The 26,588-nt window shown below is 41.3% G+C and overlaps 1 protein-coding gene across 3 annotated transcripts; it reads left to right on the forward strand.

The window, feature by feature from the left end:
• The first annotated feature begins 5,397 nt into the window (after nt 1-5,397).
• itga4 (integrin alpha 4) lies at nt 5,398-25,558 on the forward strand. Of its 3 annotated transcripts, none has more exons than XM_070544058.1 (29): nt 5,398-5,626; nt 7,100-7,288; nt 7,661-7,779; nt 7,965-8,065; nt 10,237-10,369; nt 11,005-11,072; nt 11,199-11,331; nt 12,230-12,315; nt 12,410-12,472; nt 12,544-12,684; nt 12,773-12,881; nt 14,552-14,646; nt 14,850-14,940; nt 15,021-15,069; nt 15,193-15,347; nt 15,457-15,611; nt 15,701-15,850; nt 18,732-18,808; nt 20,954-21,092; nt 21,190-21,291; nt 21,724-21,800; nt 21,875-21,964; nt 22,396-22,483; nt 23,998-24,105; nt 24,337-24,462; nt 24,564-24,689; nt 24,792-24,890; nt 24,975-25,094; nt 25,175-25,558. In XM_070544058.1, exons 2-29 carry the CDS (start codon nt 7,113-7,115, stop codon nt 25,271-25,273), a joined length of 3,075 nt encoding a protein of 1,024 aa, XP_070400159.1. In that variant the 5' UTR covers nt 5,398-5,626; nt 7,100-7,112; the 3' UTR covers nt 25,274-25,558. The 3 variants fall into 3 exon arrangements, with proteins under 3 accessions (XP_070400159.1, XP_070400158.1, XP_054602675.1); XM_070544057.1 differs by having other exon boundaries at nt 5,422-5,626; nt 7,097-7,288; XM_054746700.2 differs by having other exon boundaries at nt 5,422-5,626; nt 7,097-7,288; nt 15,024-15,069.
• The last annotated feature ends 1,030 nt before the right edge of the window (nt 25,559-26,588 follow it).

The following is a 26,588-nucleotide window of genomic DNA, read 5'->3' on the forward strand; positions in this document are numbered from 1 at the left end:
AGCTTAGAAAAATAAAGCCCCGCTCCGCTGTGGGAATATCGATTTAATGTTGATACACAGAATCAGTCTTTCCTCTCGTCCAAAGCTTTTGACATGCACATCAGTCAGGAAACTATAAAAATCTGATCAGTCCTCGTTTAAGGAAGGCAGATAAAGATGTCTAAGAGGTATAAATTTATAAATGTTTTCTTTATGTTTCTTTTCTTTTTTTTAATCTAAGCAGCAGGTCTGTACGTCTAAATAATTTAGGAAGTGTGCACAGATGCTTACATGCAAATCTGCGTTGATCAGACTCGTTCACACAGCTCCGACCGCTGTGTCGCTACCACTTTCTCAAGTGAGCGTAGCCTGAGTAGCAAGGTTGGGGAAGTCCGAATCATCGCTTAAATAGATTTCACTTCACATAATCTATTTTTGACTGCTGAATTTTCTGTGATGGGTGAAAAAAAGGAACGAAAGTGAACAGAAGAAGTGAGAGCTGAGAGGTCCACAATGAAAAAACACCACAGCTGATACCAGCAGCTCATACTGGTCTCTGTGGTTGCTGTCAGACCACACCAGAACCCATCTAACTTTAATCTCACTGCTGCTTATCCGCTTCAGATCTTCTCATCGTCTGTGGCCTGTGACCTCTGGCTGAGCGAGGGTTTACAGTAATTTCAGTGGAGGCCTCACACGCTTAAACGGATGTTATCAGAGATAACAGGAACCCTGGAGGAGCAGCAGAGCTGAAGGATCTCACTCATACAAACACACCTTTAGTCTCATTTTCATCTGAGATTGGATGATAAATTCTGGTCTGGTGACTCCAACAACCAGACCTCTGTTTCAAACATCCTGCACAAAGTCATGTGATTAAAAAAAACCCATCAGAAAGCTTGTTGACAATAATTAACTTTCCATGTGGATCTTTGCTACTGTTTCACACACTGGCTTCTAACATCTGCCCTATTACTGGTGGTCATAGTTACTTCAACATGAAAAATAAAATATTCAAGTTTAAATAAAAATAACTTGGAACTGCAGCCAGCAGGAGTGCATATATCATGCTTGGTGGCTGTGAAAATGTGTATACTTTAACAAAGTCCAAATTTGCTGCTGGATTTATCTTTTTTATGAGGGAAAGACACATGTTTGTCATCTGGATCTCCACCTCTGCCAAGAAGACATATTTGGTAGCTAAAAAAGAAGGCTCCGTCTCGTGGGATTCTCTACTGATAGAAAAATATTTAGTTTAGAGCACAATGCCTTTTAAAAACTGGAAGACCTTCAATTTAAATAGTTTCTTGTGTTTAAATAGGATAATTTGATTTGTACTCATGTTTTAGGATGTTTCAGACCTCTAGAAGTCATTTACAACCGTTTGTGTTGATAATAACAATAATAATAATAATAATAATAATAATAATAATAATCACAGAAAAATTTATCACGTTGCAAATATAAATAGTTTTTTACTCCTTCCTTTAACCTTTGGACGCTGAGAGTGAGTGGGAGTTTGGGAACAGTAGCCAGTCAGATTCCAGCATAATGAATGCAGGAAATACCAGTAAACAAACTGGGAGATGTGTGTGTATGTAACAGTTCCTATCCTACCAGTGTTGTAGTTATTTTTAACAGAATGACCCAAATAAGGCTGAAAGTTGGTGTCGGGACAAATGAAGAACTTTATGTGTTTTCTGCTGAAGAGGCACTTGATGTTCCCATATTCTGGGATGTTAGGCGGACATACTGAACTCTAAACACAGAAAAAGAATGGCCTCCTCTCGTTTGGTTTGTGTGATTTTAGTTTGTTTATTGACAAATGACTGAAGATCTGGAAGGAATCCCGAAACACTTCAGAAGAAATGTTCCTCCATCTGAACTTCAGCTCAACAGCTGTTCACCACATCTGGCTCTCCTCATAAAGTCACTGGAACACAAAGTCAGACATTAGCAGTAGCACGAAGGAGTTTCAGCTGAACTTTCTGTACAGGTATTTGTATCGGACGGCTCAACAGATCAGTACATGTTGGGTGACTTTTAATAGCAGATAAAAATATAAACAGTTCTGAGGATTTGCGAACCTTTTATTTGTGAAGTTTTGAATATAAAAATAAAAAGGTGTGGAATAAAAAATGGCCAATAAAGTTTGTTATTACATTAATGTTATTACACATCTATTACGTTTGTCAAATGTCGCAGGTTTGCTAAATTGTTTTTGTCCAGCTTTTCCATCACATGAGATTGTTTTTAAAGTGACAGTGTGTATTTTCCTGGTGATAAAGGGCAGTAGATACCTAAATTGTTGCACGCAAGCAGTATTTTTGTGTTGGAGTAAGACTTTACCAATGGATGCCCATTAGGGTCTAAAAGCTCTGAGGATTGTAACATTCAGCAAGATAACAAGCAAATCAGACGCCCTTTCATCACTGACAACAAGTGAAGAGGTAAATATGTAAACCAATGACATTTAAGAAAGACAAAAGCTTTGTAATCGTTTGTTACAAATCAGTAAATGCATTTTGTCCTAATGGGCTCCCGTAGAAAGAAACGTGTCATCTAATATGGTGTCACCCAGAGACTTAGGGTGTTTCTCAATGCCAAGAAACATCGCCTTGATGTGTTGTCCCTGCCCCGGTTACTTAGGAGACACGTCATCAGGAGCCGCCAAGACGTGTTTCAGTGTTCATGTTCTACCGAGGCGTGTGTTCTCCGTTTGTTAGCCATTTAGCTAGATGAGCAAGGATACACAGGAGGTGTCTCGTAGCTTAGCCATGGTCAAGAATTACCCAGAATACACCACAGAATTTTCAAAAGGATGGCGGATTAGAAGCCGACAGCTACGTCGGGGGCAAATTTAAAGTTTAAAAGTAAGTGAACCAATTTAAAATATCTTTTTTTAGATCCAAAGAAGTTATCTGTGGTTGGTTAGTTGCTTATTAGTTGCAGCTTTGGTGGCTAATGAGTAGTAACTCACTTATGTATTTAATGTAATAAACATAAACACAATTTAAAAAGTAAAAGGCTTGTTATACATTTATATTGAAGCTAATACATATAAAATATAGCGTTATCTCCCGTGTCACGTGATGTTACGTGACCGCCGTGGTCACATGATGCAAGTCTGTTCCATTTAACCATTTTCTTTGACCAAGGAAGGACAGTGTCCTCGTAAGCAAGGCGCCAGCCAGACCTTGCAAGACATCTCCTTGACATTGAGAAACACCTTTAGACCTGCTCCCATGTGTTTTAGACCTGATTTTTTATGGGTATATGTTACGAAGCCGCCAATATTTTTCAACAACTGGGCATCATTTCATTCTTTTTCAATAACATTTTGATGGACATTTCCCAAAATTAATGGTTAAAAACTACACATTGTCTCTTTAATGACCCAAACAAAAATTTATATTCTCTAATTTTTTTAGAGAAAATAATGTAAATTATGTGGTTAAAAAAACAAAAATATTTTAAGCAAGAATAATAATTTGAGCCTGCAACATTAAATGTTTTAATCAAGCCTTTAAACACTGTTTTTTTCAAATGTTTATCTACCAGTTTAGTCGAGCAAAAGCCAAAGGAATAAGTGAGCAACAGAATCAAATTTTACTTTTTGATGGTTGAAAATCAAATATCAAAAATCACATCATTTAATTTAATTAATTGTTTTATCCTTTAATACTTTTATATTGTGTCACAGTTCTTCACTGTCAATGGAAAATGATGATGGACGACATTTACCTAAAATCTGTGTCTATCTGAGCTGATCTGATTTCTGCCCCTGTGTAACTTTCTTTAGCGCAACCCAAGTCACACTGTTATTGTGGGTGTGAATTGCCTTACACGAAAACCAACATGTACCACTTCAGATGGTGAAGATTACAGATCACACAATGGTTGTGACATCACACAGTGGTTAAACCATCTTTAAAATGGTTTAACAGGAAGTCCTCTTATTGATTTTTAATGCAAAAACACAAATCTCCTCTATGTTTAGAAGGAAATTGGGACTTTTTGTTTATTTTAACCTAAAAATGCAAAAGTGGTTGAAATAATTTTGCAATAAAACATAATTCACAGTGCCCTGACCTGCAGAGCAGAGCAAGGAGAAAATACACATGCTTTAATTGAAAGGTTCACTGGAGTTTTTGACAATTAAAATTGCGCCCACATGGTAGTTTTTGCATCTTTCCTGTTCCCCTGCTTCAGCCCTCTCCCCCTCCCCCTGCGCAGCAGCCTCACTGATACTCCTGCAGCCTCTCGGAGTTCCTGCTGATCTAAACATTGAAAGAATAATTTCATTTTCTGTTCCTCACTTCTGATTACCTTCAATGGTGTCTGTTTGTTGCAACCACCAGGTACAAACACTATTTATTTGACAATTTTTCTGTCCTGTCTGTTTATTATCTTCCTGCATCTCCTCTCAATCCTAAAGAAAAACTGCTACCTGGCTTCATATTTTTTCACCTCATGAATTACTTTTGAACTACAGTTCTGGCTGCATGCTGACCGCACCAGTGAGGTGTCACCAGAGGATAAAACGGGTGATGCGCTCCGCTCCGCAGCAGCGAAACACATCAGGCACAAATAAAAGACAGCAAGTATAAAAGGAAATGAGCCGACATAAACGATCGCGTGTTAACTTTGTTTTTGAGGTGGCGACATGCTGGCCGTGCTAAGGACGCAGATGTCTGGAGCGCATCAACGATCAGAGCTCTGCGCCTCTCAGCTGAAAGTAATCCCTGGAGAGTCCACATAGATAATGTAATGTCAGTAGAACCAGGATCGTTTCGGGCTCCCCCTGGGTGTGTAAGTTGAGGGCTTCCAGGGGAGCCTGTCATCTTTTGGGGTGAGCCGGGATCCTTTCAGCTCACCCGTAATTCGAACCCTGCGTAAAGCACAAATTGGTAGCATTAGTGGCCTGAACGGTCCTTTCAAAATAAGACAGTTCCAGGATTTTGTTCCGGGAAGATCTAGTTCAAATTAAGCCGTTCTTAAAAACACTTCCAAAACTTATAAAACTTTTAAGACTTGTTCCAAAGCCACCTGTGCAAATAACACGATCTCATAAATAATATCAAAGTAAACAAGGATTCATTAAAAATGTTAATTAAATTGTCATATTTGTGACAATAGTTCCTGTGTGCGCGCGCTTGTTGATACGTCACGTCACAATGACCTTAAACTCCGTTAACACTTGGATGATAACTGCAGAGGAAACACTGCACGCTCGTGCGCGCGCACACACACACACACACACACACACACACACACTCACACACACACACACACACACACACACACAAAGGGATCCGCGTGCTCTCCTTGCGCACACAGTTGTAGCTTGGGCGGTTGGGGCGGAAACGCGCGCACACACACGTGCAGTAAGCAGAGGGAGGGTCTCCGCGCGCGCTCAAGCGGCTCTCATTTCATTTCAAACCTAAATGAAGTTTAGCTGCTGCTTGTTTCTCCTTCTTTAGTGAGTTGCTTTTCTTTAGTAGCCTAATCTGAGTTTATCTAAAAGGCAAATCTCTGAATCTTCTCGCGCGAGACAGTTATAGGGGTTTTTGGAGCAACAGGAGGTTTCAGTAAAGTCAGAGGAGGAGAAGGAGATTCACTGAGCGCGCAGCTGGCTGTCTGAACGGTATGGACATTTTCACTTCATCTGATAAACTCCTGACATTTTTTATGTGATGACCCCTATGAAGCTGTTGTGTTCAATTTAATCCTGTCACTTCTATAAATTTATCGGGATTAAATTGAACTTTGAAAAGTTCAGTCACAAAGACAGGAAGTTGTTAATTTCATCAGATCAAGAAATAAATGTATAGTATCTGGTCTCTTTGCCAAGAGAAGACAGGTCAGGGCTCTCCAGAAAGAGGAAAAGCTGAGAAAAACTAAATTAAGATTTTAGTGAAACCGCCTCATTTAGATTTGAAAGAAAATAGTGATTTCACACTGGAGATAGCAGGAGACAGCTTATCTTCTGACATGAAACAGAGAAACAGGGCAGTCAGGATGGCTAAACAGCAATTAGTTAACTTGAAGAAAAGCTTAAAGAGTTCATTTGTAAATACAGATTACTCAGATTTAATAAACTAATAAAAATCATCTTTTTATTATTTTCATGAGTTGACAGCAGTCAAATTAAAGTCTGGTGACTTTGATCAAAATGGTTATTGTCTGTTTTTGCAAATGAACATTTCCCTTTTTCATCTAAATGTTTTAAATGGGACACAGGAGCTTTGATAATGTCTTAAAATGTGAGCTGATCAAAATACAAGCAGAGATGAAGTAGAAGAGCTGCTGAAATGGCTCCACCTGCCAACCTCACCTTCCTCCTCTGTGGGGCGTTCCTCTTTACGGATGGATTTTAGATGACAGCCAAAATGAACAGAAATAATACGGATACTTTAATCTGGGTCTGTGCTGTCGGATGGGGCAATCATCATAAAACAGTATGTTCAAACCTCCCTCAGAGAGGGAAATATTTTGTCCAAGTAAACAAATGTGAGATTCTTATTTCTTAAAGAGCAAGTCACCCCCAAATCAACTTTTTTTCTGATAAACTATATAAACGAGTGTCTAACTGTGCTGCAGACACGTGTAGTCAATAATTTGGTTCTTCAGTGCATCTTAGTTCAAATTTAAATTTTCTGCCTAAAACTGGTAGTGTTGTGCCGTTGTCAGGTAAAAACTCTGCACTGTATTTGAATTTAAATCTGCCACCGCTATTGGCTAAGAGGTATGCTATGATGTAAACTGGTACATTATGATGTCACAATGTCGTTGTGAGCCTGTGTGTGTGAATTTGTTAGCGGCTCCACCCTCTCGGTCTGCTAGGCAACAGTATTTGTTGCATTTTTCAAGCATGAAGTGGGAGTGAAGTAAATTTCTTGTAGGGGGTGACTTGCTCTTTAAGCATCCTCACAATGAAGTTGCCTTTGTTCCATGATGCTTTAGTTTAAACTAGAACAAATGTACCGTCTTCAGGTCTGACAGAGCAGCATGCAAATCCAAAAACACCTGCAGGAAGTTAAAAGGGATGTTGATCCGCTCTCAGTTCAGGGTGACTTTTATGCTCCAAGTCATAATCTTCTCTGTTTTTCTGCAGCAGTTTGCCCTCCAACATGCGCTCACCTGGAGACCATGTTTGGGTGCTCTGCGGCCTGGTTCAGGTCCTGGTCTTGGTCAGTCCTGCTGCAGGATATAACCTGGATCAAGAGCACAGCTTGGTGTTCCGTGGCCCCGAGTTATCTATGTTTGGATATTCAGTGCTGCTGCATCGTCATGGAGCTCATAAATGGTCTGCATCACACTTTGATTGATCATTTACCTTCAGTTAGTGCAGAATGTTCCTGATTGGTGCATAAAAACTACACAATTAGTCTGTTGTTTACAGAGAATTTCTGATTCCCTACTGTCAAAAAATTGCTTATTTATTAATAACTATTGATCCATTTATTTTATTAGTTAAAGTCTGTTTCAGTCATCATAATAATGTTCTTTGAAAGTCAATGCATGCACAGCCTAACGCTGTGTGTGTGTGTGTGTGTGTGTGTGTTTACTCATTAATTAGGTGATACTTGCACTGAGAGAAGCTCTTTGATGCTTCACACACAGCACTCCATTCAGACAGAGAAATAACATCCTCAATGTATCTCCTCTTCTCCTCTAGGCTAGTGGTTGGAGCTCCCGTAGCTAACATGTCCTCCAAGCCATCGGTTAAATCTCCCGGATCTGTTTTCCGCTGCAACATCACGGCTGAGCACCACGTTTGCCAACCTTTGCATGCTGGTGTGTGTGTGTGTGTGTGTGTGTGTGTGTGTGTGTGTGTAGTCTTTTTGCAGCAATACAAACTGTCAGTCAAACTGAAAACACGAAGTAAATGTTTATTCAGTTTAAGTCTATTTTTGCTGTCACATGCCTTCTTGCAGAGCTGCCTGAGAAATTAGGAGTAACAGTTGTGTGTTTATGTCCAGATGTGTCACATTGTGGGAAGACGTGTCAACCTGAGAGCGATTATCAGTGGCTGGGCGTCAGTTTGTCTCGACAGGAGGAACAAAACGGTGGCCGTGTCTTGGTAAGGACACTAGAATCTTTATGATGGTTAGGGATGGGTACCTTTGACATTTGAATCGATTCTGTACTAATTCCCGGTACCTAGGAATCGATATCGGTACTTAACGGTACCAATTTTTGATACTTTTGAGTGTTTAATATTTTAATTCTCTTTTATAATTAAATTTATATTTTTCTCAATATATAACCATATTTGATAAATATCACGATAAATAACATACAACTGTTTGTATTTTAACATCGTCCTTGTAGTTTTATAAGCTGATAATTAAACTGAAGCAAACATCTTTACTGTGAACTAAATTTACTGTGTATCTTCATTCCTTTTGCCATCCTTTTTCTTTGATTTTTCCTACTGGGAAGTTAGAATTTCCGAGGAGAAAGCGAACGTACCATTAGCTGATAACAATGGTGACAATGGAAGCTAATTTATCAAGCTAACTTTATCTTAAACAGTTTATTTAGCTGCTGGAGCAGATTAAAACGATGATGCCTCACACTTAGATCGTTGTCGCTGGTTTCATCTTCACCCAATCACCCGTCGCATTTAGTAAAGTGAAGCCAAACTTTAGAGCACGTTCATGTTCTTCTAGTCGGAAATTGGGAGTTCCGAGGAGAAAGCGAACGCACCATTAGCAAAACAGAAGCTAACATATCAAGCTAACGTTATCTTAAACATTTTATTTACCTACCGGAGCAGATTAAGATGAGAATGTCTCACTTAGATCGTTGTCACTGGTTTCATCATCACCCAGTTACCCATCACATTTAGTGAAGTGGACCCAAGCTTTAGCATGCGTTCTTTCTACCATGCTGCTCTGTTTACAACTGGCTCGCAGCTACCGACGACATAACGCTCTTGCGCATGCGCAGCTGTCTAGGCAAGTTCTCGTTATGAAGGACGGGTACCGAAACGAGGCACCGTTTCAAATGACGTGAATCGGTGCACAGTCGGTACTGTGGAATTCGGTCGGTACCATAAAAAGTACTGAATTCGGTACCCATCGCTAATGATGATCGTTGCTTCATCTCCCTGAGGCTAACTGAACCTAAATAAAACAGTTGAAACACGATCTGTGTTTAACATAAAAAAACTGATTTTATCTGGAAAAACACACTATTTACCAGAAGAAGTTCTTTTGAACTTCCACTTCAAATAATCTTTCTCAGACTACTTTATGAGAAACTCACTGCAACAAGTAAACAACCAAACACGACATCCATTCTGTCTACGGCGACACTTTTCAGAAGATGATCTATTTGTTTTCACAACCATTTAATGTCCAGAAATAGCATCTAGCGTCAGCCTCTTGAGTCTTGGAAGTTTCCAACTGAAGTCTGTTTTGTGGAGAACATTTCTAAGATGGCTGTGGGGTGAGCCAGTCACATCCACGTATTAGTGATAATTTCCACAGCGTTGCAACACTTGGCTCAGAGCTGTTTGGAGACAATATGGAGGAGATTCTGTTAGTTGTGTTGTTCAGAGAGACAACTGGACTCTTCTAACTGACATCAGGGGTTTTTCTAAATGCCGTACCTACTGTTGGGAGTAGTGCTAAATAATTCCTGAGCTACTGGACGGAGTTCAGAAAATGATTTAGAAAGTACTCGTTGGATGGATAGAACTGATTAATCTGATTAAAGATGGCTGCCATAGTTGACCAGCCTGATCAACCTTAGCCGGTACATAAAAAATGATACAACTCAGTTTCACACACCTCACAAATAACACTTAATGTTTTTATGATAAGATCAAACAGCTGATTAACACCCGCATCAACAGTTATTAAATCCCTTTAATAGTTATTTCCCACTCATCCAGTGTTTCTGTAGCAGTTCTGACACAGATAAGCAATTATTTACACATCAGAGAGCTGAAAGTAGAAACCACAGAAACATGTGGTGTGATCAGGATGATTTTAATACCCAGACTCTTCCATCATCTTCTTGCGCAGCAGAGCTGACAAAATTTCTCTCTCTCTCTCTCTCTCTCTCTCTCTCTCTCTCTCTCTCTCTCTCTCTCTCTCTCTCTCTCTCACACACACACACACACACACACACACACACACACACACACACACAGTTATGGGTCATGGGAGCAACAACACTGCTAACGTGTGACTTAGCAGTGAGTCCTTGTCACATGTAGTTTGAGTGTGTGTGTGTTTTCAGGCATGTGCTCATCGCTGGAAGAACGTCTACTACTCCAGGCAAGACAACCTAAACAACAAACTACCCAACGGGGTGTGTTATCTCTATGGAAATGACCTTTCATCACCCCGACACATGATACCCTGCTACAAAGGTACAAACATAATTCAAAATGTCACTCACATTGTGCTCTCTCTCTCTCTCTCTCTCTCTCTCTCTCTCTCTCTCTCTCTCTCTCTCTCTCTCTCTCTCTCTCTCTCTCTCTCTCTCTCTCTCTCTCTCTCTCTCTCTCTCTCTCTCACACTCCCTGACACACACATCAGGCACATTTTCATTAGTTGAAACTTGAAAAGTGTGTTTTTATTGTAGTTTGCAAAGCCTCTTTCAAATATTTTAGAAAATAGTTGCAGTTGTTTTCTTTTGGCAAGAAAGCAACAATCCAATTCGGTTTTGTTATGTAGCATCAATTCACACGAGTCGCCTGAAGGAATTTTATAAAGTAAACATTCCAATTGAACCTACTTGTCAGTGCACTGAGTTCAGCTCATTATTCCAATTAGTTACGTCTCCCAGGTAAGGAATACCAGCCGAATGCATGGAGTCACTGACTTGTGTCAGTAACTTCACAGCAATACTCATGATAAACAAGCATGTAGCAACAGTGGAGAGGAAAACTCCCCTTTAATAACAGAACCTGGCTCAGTATTCAAACAAATTCCAACTAAAATCAAACGTTTGTATATTCTCTCCTCGGTTGCCTCCCTTCACACCTCTGTGTCTCTCTTTCAGACCACCAGAGGAAGTTTGGTGAGAATTATGGATCGTGCCAGGCGGGTATTTCCAACTTCATGACGGAGGTCAGTAACACACACAGGTGACATGTTTATTGCATCATGGTTTTATAGTCAGTGATCTGATTGGATCATTGATTAAACAGAACTATTATTGCATCATATAAAAACCCAGAGGCTCCCTTTTCTTAGGATCTGATCATCTTTGGGGCACCAGGAACGTCCTATTGGACGGGTTCAGTTCTGGTCTACAACATGACCAGCAGAGGGATATCAGTGTATCTGGATGACGACACCGGAGCGGTCAGCTTCGGAAGCTACCTGGGTAATAAAAATATCCACACACAGCCAATGAAAATGACTCAAACTAATTCTGAGACCACTTTTCAGAAGTTATTTTTATTTCTAAAACAAATAGAGAAGAAAACCCCGCCACACCGAACCATCTAGAGGAGGTTATATTTATTCTAACTAAAATACTGTTGAGTTTAAGGGTTTCACTTCAGTGTTAATGTGCTTTACATCACCACCCGCCTTTTTGTTCCAGTTAGCTGCAACATGTTTATTTTGACTGACTGAGTAGTTTTAGGTTCCAGTTAGGTGTCCTGGTCTTCCACATAGATGATTAGGGGACATAGGGTTCACGCAGTAGGAACAGACCATCTCCCAGCACCTCCTCACAAAAGGAAGTCCTTCAGAAAGGTGTGACATTCTGCTAAACATTCCTGAGCTAGATGCAGCCCGGATATGCATTCATGAGGTGTAGATGTCTTAGCCTGAGTTTTTCACATCTAAACTTGCAGATGGTCACAGAATTCCCTCAGCTCAGTCGATTCCATTTTAGGTTCAAACCCCTTCAACCCAAACCAACGTGGTTACGACCAGGTTTCTTTCATCCGAGATGTCAAACTAAAACTCACTGGCTTGTAATTTCTGACCCTGTTGTTCCTGGAACCCGACTCACCACACTGTGGGGAGTGATGAAACCCACTTCCCTCTAGAAAGGAAGTTGGTGGTCTGAAGGAGGATGTTTCTGTTGGGGAGTGGGGTATTGTCAGCAACGGCGAACAAGCTTCCTTCCTGTTATATCATCAACAACACAACTGCCCCTAAACTTCAGGGGTCTAAAGTACACCTGTTTGTGTCTTTTTGCTACCGTAACTACCAGAACAGTAAGAATGTGACATTGTTGTCTGCACTGACTCTGTGTCCTCATGCTCCAGGTTACTCGGTTGGAGCGGGTCACTTTCTGAGTCCTTCCTCTGTGGAGGTGGTGGGTGGAGCTCCACAATACAACCAGAGGGGCAAAGTAAGAGTGCCTCTAAAACCATGATTAGTTGGGATTTTCATGGTCCTAGCCTGTGTGTTATCTGGTGATTAAAGCCAGTGTCTTCATCACGTAGGTCTTCATCTTCTCGGTAATCAATGAGAAGCTGCAGGTGGTTTCAGAAGTGTCTGGAATGGAAGTAAGAAGTTATTTATCATTAACGGCCATCTTTGTAAACAGTGGGTCTATAACAGGTGTGTCTTTGTCCAGCTGGGATCTTATTTTGGCTCCAGTGTGTGTGTGGTGGACCTGAACGCCGACGGTTTATCGGACCTGTTGGTTGGTGCTCCCATGGCAACGGGCGTCACCAGAGAGGAAGGACGAGTGCATGTGTATATCAACGACGGACAGGTAGGAATATAACGGGAGACAAATTTTACGGTTTGATCCAATATTTCCTGACAGTTCAGATTGTCTGAATCCTCACAAACTCTCGTAGGCAAAGCTGAAGGAGGCAGAGTTCCAGCTGAAAGGCAGCAACTCTTTCGCTGCCCGGTTTGGGGAGACCATCGCTACCCTCGGGGACCTGGATGACAATGGTTACCCAGGTAATGACACACCTGCACTGATGAAACATAAATTAGTTAACAGCTAAAACAAAAAAAGCTGCTGCCAAACTAACATATTACCATTCCATCGTTTACTCAGTCTCCTTCAACAATGAGGAAAAATTGCATTTTTCTTATGATATTAACAATATTTACTCATCGCCTGCTACCAAAACACAGCAAATGGTAAATGCTGCTAGTACAAACACTGAGGAACGTCATTTAAAAAGCTGTAGGTTAGCCGCTTTAGCTCCAGGGCACTACAGAAGTGGTAATTTTCTGAAGTAGTCAGGTCTCTTTAATTTTTTTTACTTCACCACAGCTTCTGCTGAAGCTCACAAAGATCACCACTCTCCACAACATTCTGATAATAAAGTGTGATTTCAACACATCACTCTCACACACACACACACACACACACACACACACACACACACACACACACACACACACACACACACACACACACACACACACACACACACACACACACACACACACACACACACACACACAAGACCCCCTCACTCACATCTGTGTGGGTGTGTGTGAGGGGTGGAGTGTGTTATTAAGCTCATTAAACTGTAATGACAAACTGTAACTCAGCTCGCCCTGTAATCTGCCACAGTGAGATAAAAAGCCGTGTGTGCTTTTATTGCTCATGTTGTGGGGTCATATATGTGTACACAGACACATGTGTGGCCTTTTGGAGGTACACATCTGAATGAAACTTGGTTATGTTTACCCAATGGCTTCTGACAGGGTGAAGGTGTATTTTTAGGGATGTCCTGTGAGGTGTTAGAACAAGTTTTTATGTGTGTTAAATAGCCTCTCTCACTTTGCTGAGGGTAAAAATAACCTTTCAGAGCCCTTTGATAAACTCAGGTTATATATGAAAGGATTGCACTGGCGATTTGTCATGTTTATAATATACTTAAAAGCTATAATTGCCCTGAATAGTTTCCAGCTGGATTAGAGCCATGACAACTCTACTGCAGCTTTCCAGAAATAGTAACAAAACAGAAAGTGAACCTTTGCATGAAACAAACAATTACTTGGTTTAATTGAAGCAAATAGATTTAGGTCTGTCATGGGGAAAAATAAAGCACCCCCTTTCAAGCACATCATGATGCAATGAAACAAATATCTAGCCTAGTGAACTAGACCACATTCTTGCTTTGCAAAGTTTGGTCTAGGAACGCTCCACTGGAACCTCTGCAGCCCCAACAGCATTCTGGCTGGCCAATCACAGCTCTCTAGAGGGGTTTCAAACACATAAAGAGCTGTGATTGGTCCATAATGGTGGGCCAATCATAGTGCTCTATCTGCTTAGTGAACAAATCACAGAGCTTTATCCGCTTTGTGGGCCAATCAGGGCACTCTATATGCCTGGTGGGTGGGATGATGCAACAGAGTGAAACAAGAGTATGTCACATTCATTGTCCAGTAGCATGCGGAGATCATTTGAAAGACAATGGTAGAACCCGCCCCACAACCGAGAGCCGTCAATGGAACGTTGCCAGACTAAATAATACATTTATTTAGTCTGGCTTGCCAGGCTAACAAATATCTGCTAGTGTATTAAAACACACTGGTTTGGTAAAAACACACTAAACACTGGTGCATGTGTGTGTGTGTGTGTGTGTGTGTGTGTGTGTGTGTGTGTGTAGATGTTGTGGTTGGAGCTCCACAGGAAGACAACCTCAAAGGAGCCATTTACATCTACAATGGCAGGAAGGACGGCATTTCACCAACTCCATCACAGGTAAAACTCAACTTTCAACTAAATGACTGATTCAGAAAGTTTTGGGAATATTTACACCTGATATGCGGTTGTTTTTATTTAATTAGATCTTCTAATTAACTTTTTTACACTATGTACTTTGTGCTTTAACCAGTAAAACAAAATATCATTATGGTGCTTTGTGTGTGTGTGTGTGTGTGTGTGTGTGTGTGTGTGTGTTTCAGAGGATCACTGGGTCCTCTTTGGGTCATGACCTGAGGATGTTTGGACAGTCACTAAACTCTGGTATTGACATAGATGAAAATGGCTACGAGGGTGGGTGAATTATTATCTCACAGCATCATTACAGTTCTCTTCTCTGTGGAGGATTTTAATCAGATGAGATTGTTTCTCAGCAGATGTGGCAGTTGGTGCGTTCCTCTCAGACTCAGCCGTGGTCCTCAGGTAAATTCACACCGGTGACATGGGTTTAATAAAGAAGCTTCCTGATTTGATTTTTACTGCAGGAGAAACAGGACTATCTAATTGTTTCACTAAGCCGTAACGGCTCCTGTGACTAATCTGCAGGACCCGCCCGGTCATTCAGGTGAATGCATCCCTGCTGCTGCCTGAGCAGATTGACCAGCAAGTGGCACTGTGCAGAAATCATAGGACTCAAACTGTTTGCCTCAACGTTACCATCTGCTTCACTGTATCCTCCAGACGTTTCAGAGGATTCATAGGTACGGTAAGGCTCAGTGTTTCTACCTGGAGTCCAGTAAATCTGTTCTTTATTGTTGTAAATGTTTGAAAATGTGTATTTAAATGTTTAAGTGACTCTTTTCTCCTCAGATCTGCAGTATAATTTGACCTCTGACCTTCTTCACAAACCGTCCTTCCCTCACCGTTTCTATTTCCACGGTAATGGAACGTCAAACAGCATCCGGGGACATGTCAAAGTGCGACACAGCCACACTACTTGCACAACACATGTGGCATATCAGAAGGTAAAACGCGAACAACAAAGCATGCTTATCACTAGCTTAGGTGGCTACAGAGATGCTGATGGTGTTAATTCCTTCTTGTTTCCTGACAGAAAGATGTGAAGGACATTTATACGCCGGTTCAGTTCCAGGTTTCTTATGGTCTGAGAGAAACAAGGAGCCACAAAGTCTCTAGAAGTTTTCCTCTTTTGAAGCCTATTTTACAGCAAAGTGAAGGCCATCGTAACACCATCAGCAACCAGGTAACAGCTAATGCAACACATTAGGACCTTCACAGCAGTGTTGTGTCTATAACACATTAAACTGCCAGTCTCACTAGCATAATACCGCAGGGCTCTGTGTTGGGTACTCTGCTGTTAGCCATTTACTTAGGTCCATTGGGGCCTCTCCTTCGGCATCTTGGAGTAAAGTTTCATCTGTATGCAGATGATTGCCAGATCTACGTTCCCCTTCAGCGAGGGGCAGGCGGATCTGTTTCAAACCTATTAAACTGCTTAAGGGATATTAGAACCTGGATGCTCTCTAACTTTTTGTGTCTGAATGATGACAAAACTCAGGTCATAGTTTTCTCTGCGGGTACCGCAGATAATACCAGCCCTGATGTAGAACTAGGACCTTTGGCTGCTAATGTGAACATCACCATTACCTATTTAGGTGTGAAAATGGATTCCGATTTTATTTGCACATTAACTATGCTGTGCGGTCATGCTTTTTTAACCTACGCCGCTTGGCTAGAATTAAGCCGCTGCTGTTGTGAGTTAACCTGGAGTCTGTCACTCATGCTTTGGTTTTATCCAGAATGGGCTATTGTAATTCACTGTATGCCGGTCTAAAGCCTAATTTATACTTCTCCGTCTGTGTCGGGACGGACACACGCAACACCATTATCCGTCCTTTCGAGGGCTCTCCGACAGGTTCGCAAGGACGGACGGAGTCGAGCTCTCTTTTCTAGACATCCATCCGTCAATACGGAGAATGCAAGCTTGTGATTGGCTAGGACTCTGCTGTTGCCTGCAGCGCCACCATTGCACCCTCAAAAACATAAAGAGAGCCAAGGATATCTAGCGGCAGACACGGAGAAGCTTGATGAATACTTCATGGAAAAACTCTAAAAGTATGAACATTTTATTCCCCGTGACTGGAGTGAATTTTATTCGTGGATGGAAATGACGAGAAACATGGGTTTAGAGGTGACGAGTGCATGAAAAGGTGGAAGAGAATGAGGGACAAATTTGCTTGCGTTAAAAAGTCTCTTAAATTCAAAAAACCCACAATATAAACACACTATCTTGGACCGAATACATGACAGGATACCACAGAACAGCGCTACGCCCTCTGTTGTCCTGACAGGGAATTGCTTTGCAACACTCTCCAGGAGACTGAGAAGGATGAGGGCAAATTGTCTCCTTCCGTGCGTCTCTCCCTCGTGGAGCTGAATGACAAGTATAAATTAGGCTTAAGTCAGGGTGCAGTGCATGGACGTAATTTTCACTTTAGAAGTGGGGGGGGGGGGGACACGGGGGGTGTATCTTTACAGTATGCTCTAATGGGAAACAGGCTTGAACACAAATGGTTGTTTTCTGCTTGGTCCTAGAGCTCAACCAGTGTCAATTTAATATAGCGTAATATAGTTTTTGGGTGGTAAAAACTGCAGGGGTCAAAACTTGACTTTGGAAAAACAGGTTATTGACAGGTTATTGACAGGCACGACACGCAGGGAGCACATTACTCCTGTGCTGGAATGTCTGCACTGGCTCCCTGTGCTCTTCAGAGCAAAATTCAAGGCGCTAACTCTGGAACTGCTCCTTCTTACTTGGCTAGCCTTTTGAATAGTCATGCTCTATCAAGAACCTTCTGCTCAGTTGATAGGGAACTGTTCCACGTTCTAAGTACAAGTCACGGGGTGATTTTTCTTTAACCGTGTGCCGGTCACCTTCTTTGCTGGTTTTTAAGTCCCGTTTGAAGACGCATTTTTATGTCATGGCTTTCTAACAGTAGATGTCGTAGCATGGCTTCGTTGTCCTGCATGTGATGCGGCCTTTTAATTAGTTTTTATGTTTTTATGGCTGTTTTATAGTTTTACTTGTACTTGTTTCTTGTTGCATTGTCCAGCACCTTGGGCATCCAATAAGGTTGTGGAAAGGGCTTTATAAATAAAGTGAAATTAAAAACTCCTCATTAAAAGTAAAATATTGAGGGAATACAGCAGAATGTGTTACTGGGGAAGCATATAGTAAATATTTTCAGCAACGTGTATAACAAAGGCAAAATTATTATTTTTTTTTTGTGACGGCAGGGAGGGGATCGTAGATTTTAGTGAGGATTTAGGTTCAGTTTTCAGAGAAAAGAAAATGTTGGGAGTTCCATCCATCCATCCATCCATTCATTCATTCATCCATTCATTCATTCATTCATTCATTCATTCATTCATTCATTCATTCATTCATTCATTCATTCATTCATTCATTCATTTTCATTCACTTATCCGGAGTCGGGTCGCGGAGGCAGTAGCCTAAGGCGAGAGGCCCAGGCTTCCCTCTCCCCAGCCACTTGGGCCAGCTCCTCCGGGGGAATCCCAAGGCGTTCCCTGGCCAGATGAGAGACATAGTCCCTCCAACGTGTCCTGGGTCCACCTTTAGACCTCCTCCCGGTTAGACGTGCCCGAAAAACCTCACCAGGGAGGCGTCCAGGAGGCATCCTGACCAGATGCCCAAGCCACCTCAACTAGGATGTTGGGAGTTGCAAATATTTATTCAAAAGAATTACCAAAACATTTGATTTCAACCTCTGAATCACAAAGGAACAGCTCATCTGAAGGCAGAGGCACAGTAAGACACCTTCCTGCTAACCCAGATGTGTTTGCAGCTGCGGATGTCTCATCTGCAGCACATTAACTTAACGTCCTGCTCCATTTTGTTTCCCCTCTGCAGAGCAGAAACTGTTAACAAAGAGGAACTCACAGCTGGATCATGAGTTCATCATTATTAATCATCTGCAACTCTGGGGTCAGGGGATCAGAGGTCATAGAATCAGTGTGTAGCATCACCAGTGAGGGAGTTATGACTGCTGTGTTCGTTCATTGTTACTGGCTCCATAAACACTCTGCTTCTGCTCCTCCGTCAGACGCAGTTTGCTCGTTCCTGCTCCCTGGTGAACTGTTCCACCAACATGCAGCTGTCAGGTCAACTAGTGCTGCCACAGTAAGAGCACACACACAACACACACATCCAGCAGGAAGTCAGTGTGAACTGTTAAGAAATAAACCCAAGGGGATGAACCAAACCATGAGCAAAGTTATTTTTAAAGTTTAGTCAGAAGTCTCTCACACAGATCATGGCAGAGCTGCGTTTTATGTTGGAGTCAAACAAAACTAATCATTCAGCTTTTTTTTTATATTAATGAACACCACAGATAATTTCCCCAAAAACACATGATGGTAATTAGCTGCAGACACACTCGGGAGGAATCATTTCCAACATCAGTTAGCAGTTTGCTTAGATCCTGGCTCCAGCCCGACTGTGCTGCTGTCATGTGCTGCTGATGGAGTAATAGAAAAGCAAAAGTCTAAAGCGTCACACCACCAACAAAACTTCTTCTGGATTCAAATTCTATTCAATTCAATTCAAATATACTTAATTAATCCCAGAGGGAAATTAGAGTTTCAGTACACACAATTCTGAGATCAGACATACCGGTACATACATTTATAGACACATGACAATAATTGGTGACTGTGGTCATTCGCAACCCGAGTCATGCTACCTTAATAGAGATCAGAGGGTTTACATGAGGATTGGGTCAGGTGGAGGAAAAAAAGGCACTTCAGAGTTACCCTCCACAGGGAGGGCAGCTTTGCTATGCAAAAACACCTCAGACAGAATTGCAACAGACTTCAGACATTACACAACATAAGTGTCCACTAGGTGGGGAGGTAGGGTTGGGGACTCTCCACACATCAGTGCATGCAGCCACGATAAGCAGCGCTCGTCACCTCAGTCTGGACAGGGGAAGGAGGTATTTGGGTTAGAGAGCACAGTGACTTCTGGAAACGATTCAACGGCCTTCACCGGTCGCAGTCCCGCCCAGGCTGGGATAGGGAGACAGAGTTACCATGGCGACGGCAGCATTCCACATTTCTTCTGAGGGGGAGTAATCATTTCAACCTCAAAGGCTCAAGGGCACCAGATTCAGATAAGAAATTGTATTGGGGCCAGACAGAGATAATTTCCTCTCTGTCTTAGGGTTCTATTGGTCCTCAACCCCTCCAAATCCAGTAATGGCGTAGTTAATCAATCCCAATCCGTGCTGACCCATCAACTTTCTCCTTGATTGAATCCACCATCTGTGCCAGAGTCTGAATTTCAGTCAAAGTTCCAAGCTTACGACTCTTCTCGACGATTATATGAGTTTGTGCGTTCACAGCGCGGTGTAATCCATCCCTGAGCTCCGGGATTGAGCCAATATTCCTCGTCAGCTCATTAATTTTCCAATAAGCCAGGTAACTGCTCAGGCCAAACAGCACGAAACCTGACACCAACACCACGAATATCCAGACGTCTTCAGAATCCTCTACAGACAGTTGAGAGAGGCAGATCAGGTTCCACTGTTTCCAGGAGCCCATGATATGCCCAGCTGGCTCTGTCCCAGAGGGGCATCCGGGAGCCCCTTCTTCCGTTCTCATCGTTGAAAAAATGTTGTCAATCACGTTGAGAGACCAGATGACCCGATCCATTTTTAATAATTTCCAGTTTCCAGAAAAAATGCAGAAGCGCCGTACACACAAAGACAGACAAAGAGCCTTAGGATAAGATAGGGAGGAGAGGAGGAAAAAAGCATCTGAACTCTCTAAGAGCTGGAAGAAGATGTAACCAAGTTTTGCTGCTGAAAATCAAAAAAGTTTGCTTAGTCACACTTGTAGGGACCATAATGAAATACGTGAGATTTGAAAAGTTTTAGAAAGGCAGCAATAACTTTAGTCCAGGCTCTGCTGGGTTTAGCATTTAGCTTTTCTGTTTATAAATGTTATATTTCAGGACAGAGGCTGTTCCTTGATGGTTGTGTCCAAATGTCACAGAGACTTACTGGTACAGCTTTTTATATCAGTTTTATTCTTTAAGTCTGACATCTCAGCAGAATCTAAGTTGATCTCAGCCTGCAGCAGGCGACGCTAGTCCTTGAGAACCAGCTGCAGCCGCAAAAGGGGAAAGTAAATTCTATGAAATTTGTATGAGAACTACGAAATTGTCACACGAGACTAATTTGAAAATTTCACACGTATTTTCACACGTATACTGCCTAATAGTTCCAAATGTTCTGCTGTTGTTCACCATCTTGTTTCTTATCAGTCAGCAGAAGTTCTTTGCTCTGGGATCTGGACAAATTATGCTGAAAACCTCTCTGCTCAATGCCGGAGACGATGCCTTCATGCCTCGGCTGATGCTGCGATTCCCAAAACACATCCACTACATCAAAGTGCTGCAGAACGTGAGCAAGCTCTTGTCCTGCACTTCCTGGTTTAGTAAGCAGAACAGCATCAGAACAGACTCTCTCTCTCTCTTTCTGTGTGTGTGTGTGAGAGCAGCAGGACAACGGGATCAGATGTGATGTCACAGAGGAGGTTAACGCTACGGACGTGAGCGTTCAATGCAACATCAACAGCCTTGTCCTTCCAGCCCACACTCAGGTAAGAAACAACCAATCACACGCTTTCTGTCTATTACACCAACACTAGCTGCACTCAGGGGCTCTGTGGTGTATTACAGTAAAGTGACACAGATGGACACTAGATAAAATCATGGCTTCCTCTAATGGTAACTTTACTGTGACCTCGCTGTTGTGCACCAAAACGAATATAAATTTTCTGGTTCGCATGAATTACAAAATGAAATATTTATCGTTGGTCTTCGGTCCAGTTATAAACATCCAGCAGTCCAAAGGTCAAAGACCGTCTGGACCTTTAGTTCTTATGCTTCCTCTTGCCTCATTTCCTTATAAAGATGTTGTGAAAGAATCTGTTGAAATATCAAAGTTTCTCTTGCAAACAGATTCAAGCTAAAACTGTGTGTGTTAAAGAATCATTAAAACAAAACAAATCTGGTTGTTTTATTTCTTAAAGATGAATATTAGTTTCCTGTTGGACATTAGTCAGAACAGCACACCTGGAGACGCCCACATTCACATCAACACCAGCAGGTAAGACGAAGTTGGGAAAGAGGAGACGTTTGCTGTTATTTTCTTTAAAAGTTTCCTTATTTTTGTCACTGCAGTGATAACTATGAGAGGGAGGAGTATCTCCATGACAACGCCATGATGCTCGTCCTTCCTCTTAAATATGGAGTCAGTGTCAGCATCCATGGGTGAGACACTACCAATTCATGATAATGTTGTTGTTTTTTTAATGTTATGTAAACTTCAATATAAATTAATTTGGGTTAAAGAGAACTAAATAAGATTTAATCTATCATCTATCTATCTATCTATCTATCTATCTATCTATCTATCTATCTATCTATCTATCTATCTATCTATCTATCTATCTATCTATCTATCTATCTATCTATCTATCTATCTATCTATCTATCTATCTATCTATCTATCTATCTATCTATCTATCTATCTATCTATCTATCTATCTATCTATCTATCTGTGTGTATCTATATATATATAGATGCATATATATATATATATATATATATATGTATGTGTGTATATATATATATATATATATATATATATATATATAAAACATGAGAAAAACAGATTTTCTTTCTTCTTTTGTATTTGCAGTTTTGTGACTCCCACTTCTTTTGTGTTTGGAGATGAAGATTTGATTCCAGCTGATTGCTACCCAGAAAAATTCAACTACACATACAACGTGAGTCTGGTTCTAAGGTTTCTTTAAATCTACTCAGCAAAAAAATACAAGAAAACCCCTAGAAATCATAAAAACTCGTCTAACTTGTTTGTTGAAAACTCATCTCTGCTTCTAATGAAAACTCTAATCCCCCTAATAGGGATGCAACAATATTACTTTTTTCCAAACCGATACTCGGATCAGAGTACTCTCCAAAATCGATTACCGATACCGATACTTCTACCACAAAAAAAGATGCAACGAATTGGAATACAGGTTTTATTTTTTTCTCTGCTTTCAACAGGAAAAGACTGTGAGGTAGATAATACCTACCTACCTACCTACACACACACACACACACACACACACACACACACACACACACACACACACACACACACACACACACACACACACACATATATATAGAAATGATCACAAAACTAAAATATTAGGTGAACAGAAATGACAAGTTACAGTAAAGCCACTTTAAGGTAACTGCATTGGTTTCGGTTAACTTTTATCGTTATCGGTGCATCCCTACTCCCTAAGCTAAGTGCTAATTCACTCTAGCAACAACAGCTCTTCCACATTGAGGTCTTCAGTTTCAAAAATGAAAAATGATCCAAGAATCATAATAAAAATGAAATTGAGTTTTTTTATATAGTTCTCGGACTATCAGCAAATCAGACCTGTAAAAGAACTAGAAACTGGTATCAGCCTTCAAAACCACAATCAGTGCATAGCTAATTAAAGGTGCAGTATGTAAGAATGTAGTGATAATTTTACAGAGAGAAAATCCCAAAAGAGTCTAATGTTTCAGTCATTTTTGGAAGGAAGGCTATACTGAAACATGCTTCATAACCAGCTGGCTGCGGGGATTGTCAGTTTTTCTCCTTTCAAAACAAACTAAGGAGGGACGTAACTCCTGTTTACCATCAGTAAGTGTGGAGTTGCCATGTCTCCTGCGAGCTAATACTGCAGCTCCAATGTTTCGGCCTCGCCTCTGTCAGTGCGCACCAGGGCGGCTGTGGCTACATCATAGCTCATCACCATCAGCGTGTGAATGTGTGCGTGAATGGATGAATGATACACTGTAGTGTAAAGCACTTTGGAGTCCTTACTCTGAGAGGCACTATACAAGTGCGGGTCATTTATCATTTAAAGTGGCTGGAGTAACCAAATTTGATCACATGATGACTTTTTCACTTCATTTCTACATAATGCACCTTTACGTCACATTTTCACACTATCTCACTGTTTTTCATTTAAAAAAATCTCTATATGAAATAAGAAATGTAAAATATGAGACTGGCATCTTTTTATGTAGGCCAGCTTGCATTTGTTTAGTTTCTACACGGATGTGTGAAAAGCCTGCAGCTGACTCTATGAGGGAACTGAAAGTGGAGACGCTTTCTTAATTTTAAGAAGTTGTCAGCAGAACATGACTCAGTTGGAGTGAACTGTAACATACCAATCATCTGCTGTATGTGATGACACTTCAGAGCCTTTATCTAAACTCTGGTTGTTTTTAGGTGATAAACTCGGGTCCCAGCAGGGCTGTAAACACCGTGGTGGGCATTGCACTGCCGAAGATCCTGGCACCGTACCGGCACAGGCTGATGCAGGTCATCGACTGGAAGGTACGCCCCGGCAGCAACTGCAGTGGAAAGTTTGGTCAGGACAGAAATTATTAGTAGTGTTTGTAGTTCCTTTGATGCCCAGGGTGGAGCCCAGCTGGGACAAGCAAGCAGGCGAAAAACTGAAGGAAGTGTTTTTAAAGTGAAGCTGGTGTAATAGTGGCAGGTTTTGTTTTGTTGCTTCACATCATGAGTTGAGGAGATAATCACGCTAACAATCATCTCTTCCTGCAGTCGTCACATGGTTCGTGTTCGATAAGCGACACATCCGTTTCGGTCATCGAGGACTGTGATGTCCCTCGAGCTTCCTTCATCAGGAAACTCATGTTCTTCTTCTCCCCCACCTCCACACGCACCATGGTAACCAAGGCTTCATTCTGATAATAGATTTGTTTCAAATAAAAACTGAAATATTTTATTACTCTGAATACACACTGGTTCTGTGAAACGTGTGTGTGTAGTTCTGTGGACACAAAGATGAGCTGTGTGAGCAGCTGGTGTGTCATCTCGGTAACCTGGATGCAGAAGGAGATGCTAGCATACAGCTGGAGGTCAACCTGAACCCTGCTGTTCTGCTGCAGGCGCCTGTAAGTTTTTGTGGGCTGAGGAAACCTGGCAGATTAATTTTCATGTTTGAAGATTATAAATCTCGCAAACCCATTAACACCTGGTGTTTGGTTTTACGTCAGGGTCGTCACGGTATCATGAAGCTGGAGAGCACGGCGAGGATTTTATCTCCTAAAGAAGATCGTCACACTGTCCTCATTAATTCTCAACTTGTGACACAGGTATAACACCCGTCAGCCAATCAGAGCACACACGAGACCCAATGACTGATTCAACCTGTAAAACGTTTTGTGGTATATTTTCAGTTGGTGGTGGAAGCTGTTTTTACCCAGAAACCCTCAACGGCTGTGAAGATCTCCATCATCGTTGTGAGTTTAGTTTTGGGCCTGATGATACTGGCGGCTCTAATCTGGTGCCTGTGGAAGGTAGGTGGATGATCCATGGCTCATCTTGTCGAACATCACAAGCACCCAGCTTCATGCCTGTTTCCCTGCCTGATTTTCAGGCTGGTTTCTTTAAGAGAAACTTCCAGAAGCAGCAGGAGTTCAACAGGGACAGCTGGGACTATGTTCCTAAACACGACAAGAGGAAGAGCTCTGCCTAGCCTCCACTGCTGCCCTGGACCGTGGCCTCTGACCTCTCACCGTGAGAGGAGCTCACACTGAGACTTTTTTAAGAGGACGCTCATGATGGACGGTGATGGACGCCTCCTGAGCTATTCTACCAAATGTTCTGTCACAAAGAAAATAACTTATTTAAAGTCTTGAAAAAGACTGCAGCACTGGACGGATGGATGAATCTGAAACTGTCGATATTGGACCAGCGAGAAGGGCTCGAGGCTTCCTGAGATGTGAATTAACTTTGAGGAGGAAACAAACCAAACAAAATTACTTTCAGGCGATCTCAGGGGAAGGAATCCTGACTTCTGAACACGTTTTCTTAGTTTGTGATTCTCTTCATCGTGTTTACCTGCTGAAACAGCACAGACTCACTGATTGTGTAGCATCATTTAACACCGTCATTAGACCTCTCTGGATAATGACAGAAGGAGCTGCAGGAAAAGGGAAGTAATACTGCTGCTGCACTCTGAAGATGGTTATAAAGTGATGCTGGGTAACGGGCACCATGCTGCTTTTTGCTCTTTAGCTTGTTTTCAGCATCAGTTGTAGGAACATGAAACAGCTGCAGATATTATAAGGAAGGACGTAAAAACATAGGAGCAGAAAGTCTGAGTCTTGGAAAGCCTTTATTGGTGACAATAATGACATGGCCACTCTTATTAACTTAATTTAATTTATGCAGTGCTTTTCAAGTGACTACATTATAAACAAATCTGCAGCGTGAAAATGTCAAAATTTAGCAAAATCTGCAAGAAAATAAACAGTAGGACTGAATGATGGATGATTACTTGAAACAAACATTTATTAAATCAAATATTATTTTTTCTTTTTGTATTCTGTGAATGCAAAGTGTTAAACAAATATTTTCCTTTTTTTTAGGTTTTACAAATATATGTCCCACAAGTGTTTATAATACATTTTATCAGCTATATTTAATGCACTGGAGAGTTCCACTGGTTTCATTACATTTTTATCAAAATAAAAAGATTTTTATCTAAGCAGCTGCTTGTTTTTTCTCATGATTACAGTATTATCATAAAATAATTATTTAAAAAAAACTCATAAAATGAAAACTTTTGCTGTATTTACACACAGGTTCAGTCTGGTAACGTTTGATGCAACAATATTAGCAGAAACAGACTCAGTTTAGAGAAAATCACAACAGTTTGAGATATAAAAAATTCTGGTCATTAAAATGTAAACATTGATTTTATTATAAAACGGTCATGGGTCCATCGCCTAATAATAAAGAATGTCAGAATTACGGAAGCAGCTTCAGTTAGAAACAGAATGAAGCTT

This window comes from Nothobranchius furzeri, chromosome 14, assembly GCF_043380555.1.
Source record: "Nothobranchius furzeri strain GRZ-AD chromosome 14, NfurGRZ-RIMD1, whole genome shotgun sequence".
Taxonomy (NCBI): domain Eukaryota; kingdom Metazoa; phylum Chordata; class Actinopteri; order Cyprinodontiformes; family Nothobranchiidae; genus Nothobranchius; species Nothobranchius furzeri.

What these genes read in the sequence shown, in the direction of transcription:
- itga4 (XM_070544058.1), top strand. Translation starts at nt 7,113, where the DNA reads ATGCGCTCACCTGGAGACCATGTTTGGGTGCTCTGCGGCCTGGTTCAG. An exon ending in TGTATATCAACGACGGACAG is followed by an intron (nt 12,685 to 12,772) that starts GTAGGAATATAA and finishes AAACTCTCGTAG; the next exon opens with GCAAAGCTGAAGGAGGCAGA. An exon ending in CCACCTCCACACGCACCATG is followed by an intron (nt 24,463 to 24,563) that starts GTAACCAAGGCT and finishes GTGTGTGTGTAG; the next exon opens with TTCTGTGGACACAAAGATGA.